At 35.4% G+C, this 16791-nt stretch overlaps 1 protein-coding gene across 1 annotated transcript in view; it reads left to right on the top strand.

The window, feature by feature from the left end:
- Window positions 1–16791, top strand: part of LOC137638624 (uncharacterized) — a 61426-nt gene that overhangs the window by 27616 nt on the left and 17019 nt on the right. Inside the window, 7 exon segments of the mRNA XM_068370877.1 lie at window positions 213–317; window positions 2399–2505; window positions 2872–3621; window positions 10492–10739; window positions 11200–11368; window positions 11515–11646; window positions 15375–15488. Coding sequence (XP_068226978.1) covers window positions 213–317; window positions 2399–2505; window positions 2872–3621; window positions 10492–10739; window positions 11200–11368; window positions 11515–11646; window positions 15375–15488 — 1625 coding nt within the window.

Genomic DNA, 16791 nt, shown 5'->3' with positions numbered 1-16791 from the left:
AAATCTTCATGTACATGTAACGCTGAAGAATAAGATTTTGATAATGTGAATGTGAAATCATCTACAGTAGTAAAAAATGGAAAATCATTTACTACAGTATTTTATTGAATTTTTGATATGTAAATATTTTTTAACATCCTGATCTTAGTAATTCGGAGTAGATTTTGTGCCTGATTTCAGTTGCTGTGATATCCATTTTCTTTTATTTTCAGAATGTAACAAATATCCCAACAAGCTCAACTTTGCATGTCACCTCTGGATATGAAGGAAAGGCTCCATTATCTGATACATCACAGGCAATTCTTACAGCACAACAGGTAAAATGTTGTAAAAATAAATTATAGACAAATAATTATTTGAGTAATTTATGAAAGAATAACGTAAGAGAATAAGAATTATCAGACTTTACCCGAGCTGATTTATCAGATACTATTCTGTAGTGAGTTTTCTCAAGGACTGAAACGCAGGTACCGTTACCGAGTCAATATCATTCTCACCTCTAGGATCGTGCACCATAGAATTTTCAAAACTGGAATCTTTAAATCTTTCTTATTGTGTACTGTACTACATTTTGCACCTGTTAGGTAAGGGACTTTCCCCAGCAAAGAAGGTAGTAGCACCCACATTAGCATTGCCAAATAAGATTTGAAATGAGCTAGTGTTTGAAATTGCACCAGGTTGATTCCCACAACCATTCAAGATAGGATGCAACCATTCCTCAGCTCCAATCGAAGCTTTTGATAAAAGAATTTAATAACTGTAATTCTCGTTCCCCAGGAACCATCCGATATGCCACGTTATTAATCTATCTATCTACCATGGCACTTCCCCCAATTTGGGGTTTAGCGGACATAAAAGAAATATGCATAGATGTATAAAAAAGTTACTCTTGAACACTTACTTCAATGGGCGGAGGGATGTTAGGATCCACATTGGTTGCCCGGTCTTTTATCTCTTAATCCGGTGGTGGTATAGGTCTGACCTGATCATGGAAATGCAAGAGTTTTGCTATAGAAGAACCTGGAGTATCCTACTCCTAACCCTAAACCTCGTCCTAGGCTTAGATGACTCAAAAGAGGACACAAAGTGTGTAGTGTATACTGAAAATTTCCCAAAAATACTTGAGTAATTGATGTGGGAACAATTCATCATCAAAGGATCTGAAACATTGAGTTCATAGAGATCTAAAGTTGACAGCTGTACCTTGTTCTTGAACGCTGCTTCCCTCATGATAAGGACCAAATTCAAAACAAATATAAGACGAGTCAGATATGGAGAATTGAGGCACATTCAAGAGATAAATCTTGGGCAATATGCCCAAGGAACTAACTGAACAATGGTGCTAGAGATTAGACTGTAATTTTTTGTCAACAAATCCAATTGAGGGTTAGTATCCAAGAACCAGAAATGAGAACAGTACTCAAAACTTGGTAGAATTGAAAGTATTAAAATATCTCAAGATAGATAGACCATCAAAAATCTTACTTTCTCAATACGCCTTTTTTTTCTTTTAGTAGTTTAAGAATAAACACTGGATTTATTTCTCAAAAGTAAATTTGAGATTGAGAATCATATCTAAAATTTCAAATGAGTTTTATATAACTGAAGATACATTATGTGCAAAAATCTGGATGGTGAGAAGCCACTGTCCTTGATGTACTTGCACTTACAATCATATTGTGAATTTAGTAATAGTTTAACTTTGTTTTTCATAATTTGCACAGTGCGCTAATTTTAGCTAATCTCTGTTAAGAGATTCAGTAACTACAGGTCTACAATCAGGAGATAGAATTGATGTGAAAAGAGTAGTATCATCTACTCATGCATCAATCTTATGTGGGCTAATCTTACCTTTTTCTCTATCCCTCTTTGGAAAGATCCTTGGTTCCCAAAACAAGTTTAGTTATCATTATGGTTATCTTCTGAGCTATTGATTGAAGTTTGTGTAATACAGAAATTTTCTAAATGTAGTAAATGTTACACCATTCTTGTATCTTATAAGGGAGAAAGATATTTACTCTAAAGAAGAGAATTTGTCAGTGTACTGTAATATGAACATTTAAAGATTTTCTAGAAACAACTATAAGTTCTATTACTTGTGAACTTGACCTGTTTTCTTCTCATGAGATCATATTGTTCTTTCGTTGTTAAAAATCTTAAGCTAAATAAAGTAATTCACTATAGTTAGATGAAACCTTCATATAAAAGTTCCTATTGACTCTTTGTTCGAGTCCATAACATCAGTCTTCATAGTCCTTCATTAGGAAGTTCCAAAATACATTTAGTTACATGAGCAGCTTTTTCTACCTTTGGTTGAAAATAAACTGCATATTGATCAATTGTTTGTAAATTATAGATAGTGCAGTTTCCTATGTTCTATATTTGTACATTCTTTCAGGAAATTGGTTTGATAGATGCAGTTGAACACTCGCAATTAGCCATTGCAAAAATTTCTGCCATGTTTCCCACTGTTCCTGAGAGTCATATCAAGGAACTTATGAGAAAGTAAGTAACATTTGGTTGCAGATATTTCGATAGCTTTTGGTGCTTGGTGTTCTGGTGTGCATTATCATCCCATTAACGTCCTGCATAAAACAAACTTGTGCACCCTGTTACATGTGAATAACACCACTAATCAGATTGGTCCTTTTGCATTTTTAATGTTTCAAAAATCTAATATTTTGGTGATCAGATTTTTTTGAATGAGGTTTGGCTTAGAAGAAGGTTTGGTATTTGGTGATTGAAAAAGCATGCGACTTATTTTTTATTCATTCAATTCTTCATTGCTCTTAATCATAATCCCTAAAATAACATCTTTATCAGCTTATCATTTTCACTTACTAACAATTACTGTACTAACTCTGACCATAGGTACCATAATAGAGAAGCAGTTGTCATCAGCGCCCTTCAGGTAGAGAAACACCCCCTTGCCACACCTGGGCCCTATGGCACTTTCACTCCTCCTCCTATGCGGCACTTTATTCCCACAGCCACAGCACTCATGGCTTTATCAAGCACTAGGTCTTCAGCTGCTTCTGCTACCACAACATCATCTGTAGGTATTTATTCCAACTCTACTACAGTGACCTCCACAGCTGCATCCCTAATGCATGGTGGCACCACAAGCACATCTGCCCTAAATAGCCATGAAAAGCCATTGCATCAGGTACCTACATCATTGACTTCTAACTTGGCTAGTGATTCAACCGCACTTGGCAATCAGGTACCACCTGTCACTGCAGTTGATCGTATGTCTAGTCGACCAATTTACGAAAAAGCCAGAGGGACACACTTATTTGAAGAAAAGTTGATACGTTCACCATTACATGGTCAGCGAAGCTCTGTTGATAGATCCGTTGGTCGAGGATCTCTTGACAAGTCTGCCGGTTCCCCAAAACTAGGTCACAGCTCAATAGAACGATCCATTGGCTCTCCTTTCCTTGGCCGTGACTCACCACTAATGTCATCGCGTGCATCCTCACCTCGCACATTTTTAGATGGCTCACCCCGTCTTACAACACGCTCTGCTTCAGAATTTACTCGCTCATTATTGAGTTCACCACGAATGGATTACAGATATTCTCCAAGACCTACACCTCATTCACCAAAGATTAAACTCAGGTATTTTTCACAGCACTTTGGTTCACTTTGAAAGATCAATATTATATTTGGCGTGTTACAGTTGTACATTTACTGCCCTCTTTTTCAAATGTTGTTCTGTCACTTCATAAGTAGCCATTTGAAATCTCCTTATTAGGGAATAACTTTTGTGTTACATTTGTTTCTTTGTTATAGTTATGTGAAGTTCAGATGTTAATGTCATATGTGATTTTTTAAAGTAGGTAGTAAGTTCAATGGAGATGCACTGTAATTTAAATATATTTGAAAATTAATGCCATTTAACTATGGTATTCATGCCAGGTATTAATATTTTACTTTTTTAAACTAATGCTGTATTTGTACTTCAGTTTAATGAATTCCCAAGTTCCAAAAGGAGTAACTTGAAGTGTTGAATTGCATTAAGTGTCCTCATGGTAGTTTGCAAAGCTGACAGTATGAGGTACTCAATCAAGGTTTACAGAATTAAGTGACATGTAGATCTATAGATAAGAGAATGTTTGCCCCACGTCTTAACCAATTATGAGTTACCGTAATTGTCAAATTAACTGAAATTGTTTTGGCATTCTCATCCAATATTTCTGGAAATTTTGCATAGTTTTTCTCTATTCAGAATATAGAATAAAATTTTGGCTTTACAGCATTAATGCAGAGCAGTATAGCCTAGGTTGCAGGTTTTATTAATTATTAAAATATACCAAACTGTGTTTGGACTTGCTTAAAACTTTTCAGTTCAGTGCCCATAGAATGGTTGCATAACATGGAATTTGAGTATTTGAACTGTATTGAGCTTTCACTTCCTTAACATTTTTTATGCTAGTTGTAAACCATGTTCATGTTTTTATGAAGTGACAGAGCTGGAAAATAAATCTTAGCTTTGTGCATGTGGAAAATTATTAGGGCTGTATCCTTCAGTGTTGTGAGTGTTTCCATAGAGTTAGGAGTTTCTATTTTTCAATGTCTTAACCCTTTTACCCCCAAAGGACGTACTGGTACGTTTCACAAAAGCCATCCCTTTACCCCCATGGACGTACCGGTACGTCCTTGCAAAAAAATGCTATAAAAATTAGTTTTTCATATTTTTTGATATTTTTTTGAGAAAATTCAGGCATTTTCCAAGAGAATGAGACCAACCTGACCTCTCTATGACAAAAATTAAGGCTGTTAGAGCAATTTAAAGAAAATATACTGCAAAATGTGCTGGGAAAAAAATAACCCCCTGGGGGTTAAGGGTTGGAAATTTCCAAATACCCCGGGGGTAAAAGGGTTAATTTTGCACTCTCATTTTATAATATTAAATCCATTTTTTTTGTATTGCAGGGGATGTAAAGTCCCATGAATCTATGAAGCATGGTGCTTGTATTCTGTAGTTTACATGTTTGAGATGCCCACACCACCTAGTGACCTTATCCATTGCTACTGAACCCTGTGTACGTATTTAGAGTAATATAGAATTTTAATGTTTTTGGTGCCAAATTGCTTTCTTGGTGTTTTGAAATAGAAAAAAAAAATATTTGTGAGCACTTTTAGATACAGTGTTTGCGAGTCACTGAAAACAGTTGATCAGTATCAAAAGCTTTCCTTTAATGGTAAAGATACTTTAGAAGTAAGTATATTTATGAGGACAGTACTGTATGCAGAACACAGTCCTCTTGTTTAAGCAAATCTGTGCTGATTTTGTATAACATTCTCTCAAGTAATGTTTCACTTTGTATGGTCATCATTAAGAAAATATGAATGATCAAGTTTAAATCATTGTGATTTTGAAGTCTACTGTTGAGTTCGGACAATATGGTTATAGTTCATAACAATAATACTGTACAACATCTGATGAAAAGTATAAAACAAAAGGTAAGGTAAACAGAATGTAGTATGTATGCAATTCTTCAAATATGAGAGGTGCTGGCACCGTATAAAGTGCCAGAGCTGACTGAAAAAAGATTATCTTGTTGAATTAGTTTATGAAATTTACCGTACGTTTGCAACATACGTGATAATTGTTGTGTAATAAGATTGAAAATTAAAGAAGAGAGATGAAGGCAATAAAAGAATATAAACAAGCTTCAGGGCAATGCTTTATAGGTCAAGTAATGAAAGAGTGATAGTCATATTCCAACTTTTGTTTTGAAATGCAGGTAGGGTCTACACCGTTGGATTTCTAGCATCTTTGGTTCCAAGGTTTTACTGAATTTGGTATTTGGCTGGAGTATGAGGGCTGTCTTCTTACCAGGTAGTTTTGCATCTCATTATACCTCTAACTTGCTAATTATACACATCCTGAGAGAGATTACTATACAAGTAACTAAAAGTTTTGTGATTAAAACAAGCAGATACTTTAGTAGTGATGCAATACTATGACAAGTTTTTGAATGGGCAAGTACAGTAATTGTTGAATATACTACTATAGTTATTAATTGCATAGGAAGATGGAATTAATTAAAAGAAAATTCTTCTATAGAGAGAGAGAGAGAGAGATTTAATTCGAGTGTGTGTACAGATTAGTCTCTTTCAGGTGGTTTTTTTTTTACAGTAAGTGTATTGTTACCTCCACTAACTCATATGGAAGGTGGTTATGTTTTTGCCCCTGTTTGTGTGTTTGTTTGTGAACAGCTTCCTAGCGACAGTTTTAATCGTAGAGTAATGAATCGTGCAGGGATTAAGTGTTATGCAAAAAGCTGGAAATTTTTAAATTTGGAAGGTCAAAGTCACGGGCAAGCAAAATGTCCAGTTAACGTAATTAGCCATAAGTTTGGACATCATTGTCACAGAGACTTCAAACTTGGTTCATATTTGAGTGAATAAAATGCCACGCCAATTAATACATGTTAAGATCAAAGGTCAAGGTCGAGCAATAGGTCGAGAAATAAGCCTCCGCGGCAGAGGTCTTTGCTCTACTGAGTGCCCTCTAGTTTTGTATGCAGTAGTGTGTTGTGATAAATTTTACTTAGTTTTTATCATGTGATGGCCTTGTGACAGTTTTTCAATCTGGATTCACAAGTTATTGCATGAGACTAGTTACCATTAAACATATTGAAGGAGAGTCTACAATAATTGTTGGGTTATTTAGTCCAAAGTGTCAGATTTCCTATCTCTTTCTTTCACTATCCCTCCTCTATCAGAGGTAGTTGCTTGATGTTCATATTATCCCCCTCCCCCCACTTGCCTTCTCTCTAAATAGGGATGTCAAGGGTCTGTTAAATATGCTTCAATTTCAAGATTGAAAAGATGGTGCTGTTGTATTGTCATACACCTCCATATAAACTTGATGCTCTGCTAAAGGGGTAAGACTAATACAGTGAAGGAAAATGGGAAACTTTTATAGTGCTAGGGTTGACATCAACATTTAACGAGCTTTGAGAAGGAAACCATATGGGCGTCAGTCGAGTACTATTTAGGGATAATTAATTTTATTAAAACTCCATATATTGTGCAGAAGAATTTACCTCACTTAGGATTAGTTTGTAAATGAATTATGAAACTGTGCCAAATAGATAAGGTGAAAGAACGAACGGGAACACACAAAAAGAAATGGATGGGAAGTATAATGCATAAAGCAATGCAGCTTACATTTACTGGATTTGCAGAGTCTATAGTACAGCGCTGCCTACATCATACAGTGTAAGCAGAAGCACCAAATGGAGGGTACTCATTATAAATATTGCCACTATATTTACTGATTCATTTGAATGACAATATTTTCCAATAGGGAGAATAACTAGCCCAGGGCTTACTTAGTAAAAAAGATGATTTACGGTATCAAGACCGAGAAAATTTTTACACTAATAGAGATTGTTTGAAGGATTTGTGCTTAAGGTATTTATGGGAATTTTTACCAAGGATAAGTTAAAGCAGTTGGGCAGCTAGATGGAAAGAGCTTGAAGGCAACTGAAGGGATACCAAAGAAATCTCTTGGTACTAAATACATTGTGCCAGGTAAGGCATGGTTGTTGGTTTGGATATTAGTAAACAATATTTTATTTTCATGATTGGTTATTTTAATTCAATTTTCTTATGCTTTTCATATTATGATTCTATTACTTGAGTCTTCAACATGGTTTAAGAGTGGACAATAAAAGCTAAAAGAAAAATATTTATATTTAACTGTGGATGTCAGCTGGAGAAGCATTCAAGGCTGATTGAAAAGGTTTGTTAGATATTTCAAATGTTTGACGATACAATAAAGAAATTGAGATATACAGGTATATCCAATTCTAGATAACAGTTTTGTACTCTATTTTGAAATTGTTTTTAATGTTTGCAAACATTCATCAAATCATATAATATATCTTCAATACATTTTAATTGTTCATGTATCTGATTTTTATATCTTGATTATTATTAATTTAGAAGCATTAATAAGTCTTCTTACTAATTAACTTGAATATTTTTTAGTTCCATTAACAGTTTTTTAAATGGTGAAATTAATATATGGTCTAACTTTTTGGAATGTTTTAATTGCATGGGTTAGCATGTTTTAATTTTTTTTGGATGCATTTGTAAGTATGCAGCCTTTTTATTCAATGAATATGTTGCTTGCATTTTCTGTCTCACTTTTTCTTAAGTGTTCATAGCGACTTCTTGTACATAGCTTAAGATTCCCTAAAGGAAAGTTATCTTCATAATCAGATCCATTTTTTTTTTATATAAAAAGATAGTGTAATCAAGAGAAAATTGTTCAAAATAAAAGAAAAATATGTAAGAAGCCAAGTGTCATACAATTTAGCCTATAATTGCTACTTTATAAATCTGTTAATGCTATGATATGATCAATTTAAAGTAAAGCCATGGCTAATAGCTGAAAATTAGTTTGCTAATAATGTTTTGTGTACTATGTTGAAATGCACAATGTATGGTCAAAGAGTATGAGAGATCATAGAAAATTGTTCCTTTAGTAGGGGATTAGGGATCTCTCTCTCTCTCTCTCTCTCTCTCTCTCTCTCTCTCTCTCTCTCTCTCTCTCTCTCTCTCTCTCTCTCTCTCTCTCTTTTTTCAATTTACAATATCTTCTTTCTGTGTATATATCTTATATAATTATTTTCAGGTTATTTCCTTTTAATAATATTTGATACCTTCTGCATAATAGATTGCAAGTATTTCATTTGAAATAATTAGAATGAAGAGAACAAGACTTTATTCCACATCGAGTATATTATCTTTAATATTATATAGTACATTCTTCCTTGTTTTCTGTTTATTTTTCATTTCTGTTATTCAAACATTTTTATTGTTCATTATACCCTTTCTGATTGGTTATTATCATTATTTCCTTTTCTCAGTATTTTTCGTAATATTTTGTGTTAAATCTATTTAATGTTATATAAAATGAACACAAAATATTATTGGAAATACTAAGAATCTCCTAAATTAATTTAGGATACTCTTCCTTTATTCCCCAGCACCCAGTATTTATCACCCTCCCCTGAAAGGTTACATAAATATAACATATTTGGAAACAATTTGTATTTATCCCTAACTATACAAACCTATTGTTATTTATGTGGATATTCTTTTGGTGATGCTGGAAGGTAGCCATTAGACTTAAAATGCAAGGGGGTAATCCCACTCTCTCTCTCTCTCTCTCTCTCTCTCTCTCTCTCTCTCTCTCTCTCTCTCTCTCTCTCTCTCTCTCTCTCTCTCTCTTGAAATTTTTGTTGGAAATTCATCAAACTAACAAAAGTTTTCTCATGTCATATTCTTGCATATTATGGCACATTCTTATGGCCAAGGTTTTATATGTATTCAAAGAAGGAATGTTAAAAAGTCAGGGAGAGTTAGTTATCACTTGGTTAAGTTTTGACTTCAGTGATCATTGCAGGCTGAACTGCTATACGTAATTCGCAACACCGTTCATTCTTTATACTATATACAGTACTGTACTGAAAGATAAGTGTATTATTGTAATCTATAGTTGGAAAAGCACAACATCCTCTGTATATTTGTAAATGCATAACAAAAAGAAGGGTAGCCATTTACTTCATGGTAGATACATGAAAAAAGTAAATCTCCAGCCTTAAGAAACTGTCATATGAAATTCCAGGTATTAATAACAAGTATATAGCCCTCAAATAATTCCATATTCCTGGTGGATGTCATTTAAATGGGATAGTAGATTTATACATAATCAGATTACATGAATTCAATATGTTGTACACTATGGTAACATTTAAAGCAGAGTTGACATACAGTCACGTTTAACTGCAGTGGCATCTCAGTGTATGAGATGCATTGTGTGTTCTAGCTCTCTGATAATAAACTAGAACCTTATATTATCGCCCTCTTGAATATTTATTGTAGGGAATCCCATAGCTAACAGAATTTTAAAATTTATAGCTTAACCAAAACCCATTTACTCTCAATTCAATTGAAGAGATTTGTTTGAAATTGGATCACATCAAAACAAGGGGTCCAAGCAAGAAGTTTTTATTATAATTTAGCTTATAAGTACGGAAGTGTGTTAAGTTTGTGTTGCTGTATCAGTTAATAAAAGTTTACAGGTAATTATGAAATCCGAGCTGGTATTTTGCAAAAACTTGTGGAGATGGCAAATGTTATTAAAGAAAAATGTATAAAGTAATTAATGGAATTAGATATAAAAAGTGATTTTACCTTTTAACTTTACTTTAGATATGAGCTGTATAGATTTGAACTATTAATTTTGTAAGAATTTATCACTTACAGTACCCTTTATGATTCCTTTAACTGAATTGCCTTTGGTATAGTAATTTAAAAGTATTATAGGTATTAATTACTTCTGGCTTGAAGTATCGCATAGCCCTTTAAGCTTTTTAGATAAGTAAACCGTATTAGTTCACTTGTAAGTAGAAAATCATCTATTTTCTAAGATTAATTCCGAGGTATAATTTTCTCAATCAGATACTTGAAAGGAATATTTCCAAAAGTGGAACCAACTTTAATCTTGGACATCCTTACTCAGTGCCACTATAATGTGAAAGATACTTCTGAGAAACTCATTGCCATGGGCCACGAGAAGAAGGAAACGGTATTGGCTCCACCGAAATTGAAAGATAGAGCAGAGAATAAGGAAAATAAATCCGCAGCACCAAAACCATCTCCTGGACCAGCTAGACCAAAGACACTTACAGAGAAGCACAAAAAGAAAGGTAAATAATCTGTATTAAAATGAAATTTATTATGTGTTCATATTGTTAATGCCTTTATCACCAGTTTAGGTTTAGAGACCATTTGTTGAATAGTTGACTATGAATAATCTTGTACTCTTATTAACTTGTCTGATTGGGGATCCTAACTAAGTAGATTCAATATCTAAAGGAAAAGTTTTGTTTTGCTATTTTTGTGCTGCCTTTCCCATTCAGTTTTTTATTTTAGTTGTATCTTTTATGTATTTAATTACTGGTTTCACATTGTAATCAGTACTGAATGTTATTTGCTGCTATTAGTTACTTCTCCGGTTCATTGGCTTTTGCCTTTGGTCTTTTCTACAAAGATGTCCAACTTCATCAGTCTTGAGATGTGACAGTATGTCTCATTAAACTACTTTATAACAAATGCCATACCATATTATTTATGAAATTTTCTTTAATTTCCTTTTCTTCATTTCAGTGCGCAATCAGCTGACAGTAGAGTATCCAGACATAACTCCAACAGTGGTGACGATGGCATTACAGTCTGTACTGTATGATGAATTCAGAGCTCGCCAGGTACTAGAAAATATGGCCGAGTCAGATCGCAAAACGAAGGAGGCATTAGCAACTACACCTCAAATGTCAAGGTAATCACATGCAATCTTTAATTAGCCAAAAATATGATGAAGATATGAATATAAGAGGGGAAGAGGAAGAACTGCCTTTTAAAGCTTGATATATTTGTCCCTGTATTTCATGGACATTCCTTGACCTTTAGAAAATTTCTCTCCAGACGTTCTGAAGCCAAATCTGTCACGTTGAATCTAATCGGTTCACCCCCCACCTCTCGACGAGATGGTGTAAAGCCATCTAGACCTACGTTACCACGAACGAGAATTAATACTGCATGGACTGCTGCTCAAACGTAAGGATTCTTAATTTATTTCGTTAGGAAATGGTAAATTGTAATTAGAAAATAAGAGATATAGTATTGTAGAGCTGGTTTTGAGAGTGGTTTAAAGGTTTTAAGTGTCTCAGGAGCATCAGAGGCAAGGTGCAAGACAAGATCTTAGAGACTGACCATATATATAGTACATAAGATCAGCACCAAAGGTCTGTCTTCACTAAATCTAGGACCAGGGAGAGCCAGGCAATGGCTGCTAATGATTTAGCAGATAGACCTATAGGCTCCCTCATCTCTAGCTCACAAGAAAGTAATAATACTAGCGATAAATTAATAAGATGAGTGGAGAAGCTGAAATGCAGATTTAATTTAGTATGAAGAGAAGTAATTAACCATGTACATCCAAGAAAAGGATTGCACAGTGATACTATAACGATGTTCCTAACAGAACACAGATTGCAGAAGGCTAATATGGTTATGAATTGACGTTGGAAAAGAGGCAGTCGAAAGAATATGGAAATTGAGAAATTACGCAACCTTTCATCTTTTGAAATAAGGAATGTCTTAAGTGGAACTGGAATGGCTGGGGAAGTTGTTAATGAGGTAGTTAACGACATGTGGCGAGTGTGGATGAGTAGCCCTATCCGCTCTCCTATTAAAGACACTAAAATTTTGTCTTTGGCAGCAACTGATATGGATCCATTGCTGGTCCCTAACCAAGGCAGTAATTCTTTTTCTTGTTTTAGTTTTGAATTTTTGCTTCATGGCTTCTTTTATTATGGAGATGAAACAGGATGTAACTGGTGTATTGTTACCCTGGCGATTGATCTACACACTGGGCTTTTTGTAGGGGGATGATTGTTTGCAATCATCCCAATGTGCTGAGAGTAGATAGTATCCCCTGCTCAGTGGTATTCATTCGCTTTGAAGAGGAAAAGGACTCTTTTCAATGTCATCCTTCGCACTGACCAAGATGATCCCAAAGATGATAATAATTCTCTCTCCATTTTGATCACAGGTCGCTGAAGTTTCTGCATATATGCTCCTGATTCGATCCCTACAGAGTATATATCAGGCACCAGGAAATCTCAGACCTATGTGCTAGTTTTTCAGTGTTTGGTATCGTGTGCACTTCCCCAAGAGAATGCCGCACTCCATCAATAGAATTTTCCTGTTTTCATGTAAACTACCAACAACAAATTTGAGCCAAGGAAGGCATAGCCCTAGTTGTCTTTCAATTTGACCCTCTAAGACTTACATAAAGTACCTGTTATCCAAGGATATTTAGCCACCAGTGTCTCCAGTATTAGTAAGCTTGAAACCTTTGTGTCCCCACCCAGTGCCTGTCTATGTACTGGTAACCTCGGTACCAGTTAAGCCAGTATCTTTGAAGTCTGAGAAAAGGAAGCCTCCAGTGCCTGCACCTGTGCCAGTGACCCTAGTACCAGTAAGACTAGACCTAAAAAGGTGCCATCAATGTTCGCCCCTGTGCCACCGACTCCAGTACCAATGAAACTAGTAGTTGAGGCCCAAGAAGGTACCCCTTGCACCCACTTCTGTGCCTGTGAACCAACCCTGCCCCCTTGGCTTATGTAGGGATCCCTGTGCCAGTGACCTGAGTACCTGTGTTGCCTTCTCCAAGGCTAGTGGCTGTGTGCCTAGTACCATACCTTCTCAACTGATCCACCAAGGTTTTCAGCCTCCTTGGAATAAGCGTAGGTAGAAGGATTATTCCCATCAAATTCATACCTGTCAATATGTTCAGTTTCCGAGCCTTGGGATTCTGACCTTGTTCTCTGTATATGTTTGAAAACACAGCCATGCACTTTCTCATTACCAGCAACTCCTGAGCCTGAAGTACCTTGAACCCCATTAAATGTTTTGGGCAATTGATATGTAAAGTTGATTGTCCTCAAGTACTGCTTTCATAGGTTGAGATTATTTTGTGTTTTATTCTTACTGTTAAGCTTCTGTGAAAAGAGGGGTGTCTGGAACTCTCACTTCTAAGGACACTTCCTATGATAACCAATGAGGATTGAACCACCAATTCAGTAGTTGAAGTTGTATCTGCATCACTGGAATGCAAATCGTCGAGATTAGATCCCGTTCCAATTCCCATTGAGATGATAATAGAAAGTTCTAATCTTTAAATAACAAATTCCTCTAAAGAAGCCGTTGTCCCTAGTAGTTTTATCCCCGTCCTAACTGACAGAAACTTCATCCCCTGGAACTTTTCCAGCAAAAGAAGGAATGACAATCTCTTTTCCCATGGACAAAACTCGTAAATGAAATGTTATTGTTCCCAAACAAAGAATCCCCAGAACTGGAATTAAGAGACTTCTAAAAATTGACTAGGACTCATAGCTTTTCCAGCAAACTGAGTAGCCTCTCTTGTTAAACCTGAATTCTTTGTAGCAAACTGATAAAAAATAGTCAATCCTCCAGGTACAAAAGAACCCTGATTCTTGGAAATCTCATCCAGTTTGAGATGAAAGCCATCATCCTTGTGAAGATTAGGGGAGCTGTCCTGAGGCTGAGGCACAGGCAGTTAGATTGTAGTGGCATTGGAAACGTCCCTGCCTGGTGTTTTGCGGGACGAGAGATCAAGTCCTGCTCAAACTCTATGCTGTACTTTCTTGTAGTGCATGCAACCCTACCACCCTTGTGAGCTAAGTATGGAGTGTTTGGGAAAGCCTATAGATGTACCTGCTGGTCATCACCAGCCATTGCCTGGTCCTCCTTGGTCCTAGGTTGGGTGGAAAGGGGTCTTGGGTGCAATTATAGGAAAAGTGCCATGCATAGAAGTTAGAATTCCTCAGTAATATCAAAGACAATATTATGAAGGGCTTTATGGTGTGGGTGAAAGAACTGCACCTTTACCTCTGAGTTATAATTTTATAAATGTGATTTTGTTCTTAACTTAGTTCAAATTAATCATTCTTTATTGCCTTCACCAAAATCGAACATTTTGTGAAGGGTATGTATCCACCCGTTGTCGTTTATTTAATTGTGCGTTTGTGAGCAACTTTACGCAAAAATTACTCTACTGATTTTTACCAAACATGATAGACATTTTGGATGTGACCCAAGGGGGAATCTGTAATATTTTGGATAAAGGACATCAAAGTACAAGTACTCAATGTCAAGTAAATAGCAAATATTTTGTACGCTTATATTTTGTTTGTGAGCAACATAACGCAAAAATTACAGAACCAATTTCAGAGAAACTTTGTGGACATGTGGGGTATGACCTTAGGACATATCCATTAGATTTTGAAAAATTACATTAGAGTACTGTACAAGTATGCAGTGGAGTTGGGATCAAAAAATACTCCTTGGCGTGGAGAAGGTATGCTCTCTACCGAGTGCCCCTCTAGTTTCAATATACTTTACATTACCACAAAATAAAAGATTAAATACCAGCTTGATTGATTAGAAGGGTATTACAATAAAACATTGCTAGGTAATATAATTTGATAGCTTGTAAATCATTCACTCCTGAGGTATCCTAACAGTTTGTGTATATGTCGATATTAACACAGCAAAATAATTTGCTTGAATTTTAGGTACAGTATAATTTTTCATTCATAATTTTTATATGAATATGTTGTTCAAAATGGTTATATTTTTTATTTGCAGTGGTCTATGAATATAATGCTGGTAATTATTAAGAGGCTGTTGCTTTTTTTTTATTTTTTATGGTGAAACATAGGGATGCTAATTACTTAAAATGTCCTTATTTTCCTTAGTGTATCGAGGGGTACTTGTACGGATGAAGACTCCAGTTTCCGCAGCGATCAACGAGCACGACCGACTGGTCCAAATACCAAGCTTCATAAAGGTCCATCTGAAGGGCTGCTTCTGTGAGTTTGCATATTTTTTCCTTTTGTTATTATATGTACGGTACTGAATATGAAGAAAAAGTTACTGCTAATATAATTGGAAGTAAATGCAGAAAAGAAAATTTGAAAAGGGATCTTAGAATATTAGGTAAAAATCAGAAAATTCTGTATAAAATTATTCGTGTTTGTATTGATGTAATGAGCATTTTCAAGATTTGCTGAATATGGAGGGTAAGAAAGAAGCAAGTTTGAATAATACAACACTTAAAATTAATGTTTTTTAAAATTTCTATGTTTTGGAACTAAGGCAATTAAGAAGTTGTATTTAACTATATTGCAACATTTTCTAGGTCCCCCTTTCCTTTCATCACCATAATCTTCTAAGCTCTTTTTTTATTACTAAACCATCTCAAAGTACATAAGCCATACATTATTCAAAGCCAACTCAGTCATATTGAAGACCCTTAAGTGCCCTCAGATGTCTTGAAGACTAAAGAAGCAAAATAGCCTGATCTTCCTGTTTTGAAGGAAGAAAGGAGATGCAGTAATACTTGCAGTACTGGTTATTTGTTTTATCACATTTTGGCATGGGAGTTGTGGTGCATTTGTAAACGAGGGAATTGTTTTGTCAGTAGGGGTTTTAGCACCTACATTTACATCACTAGAATTGACCTGTGATATGCTAGTGGCCGAGTTTGCAAGCGAATGAAATACGTTGCCATCCAAAACTTGATGAAGCCTATCAACTTTCCCTGAAATTTAATCAGGAACATTAGGTGCCAAGGGAACTGTACGATAAGCCACGACATCCACATATTTAATACAAGATTACTTATGAGTTCTTACTTTAGCGAGTGGAGGCATACTGGGATCCAGTCTACCAACTTGGTCTTCTGTCTCACAATCTGGTAGGGAAAAAAATGGACGAGGATTGCGGGAAGGTAAAGGTTGTGTGGTAGAAGCTCCTAAAATAAATAAATAATTTGAGGCTCTACAAGTGAATCTCACATCTTTAATGTATTGTATGTTGTCAGAACCCATACTGAAAGAAATACTAATACCACTAGACCTTAATTGAGAAGTCACATTAAGGAGGTAAACAAACAGGCAAGAGAAGACTACCACTAGACCTTAATTGAGAAGTCACATTAAGGAGGTAAACAAACAGGCAAGAGAAGACTCTGTGGTCTTCCGAGAATTTATAAGTGAAGTTAAGAAAGTTATGAGCTTTTGAAGCTCATCATTATAAGAAATTGATTGGCCAGTTTTCGTATCAGAATTTGTGGCTGGTGTGCCAACATTGTCATTGTCCCCACTATAATCA

This window comes from Palaemon carinicauda, chromosome 3 (assembly GCF_036898095.1).
Source record: "Palaemon carinicauda isolate YSFRI2023 chromosome 3, ASM3689809v2, whole genome shotgun sequence".
NCBI classification, from domain to species: domain Eukaryota; kingdom Metazoa; phylum Arthropoda; class Malacostraca; order Decapoda; family Palaemonidae; genus Palaemon; species Palaemon carinicauda.
The sequence above is the reverse complement of the archived record's forward strand: the minus strand, read 5'-3'. Positions and strand labels throughout refer to the sequence as shown.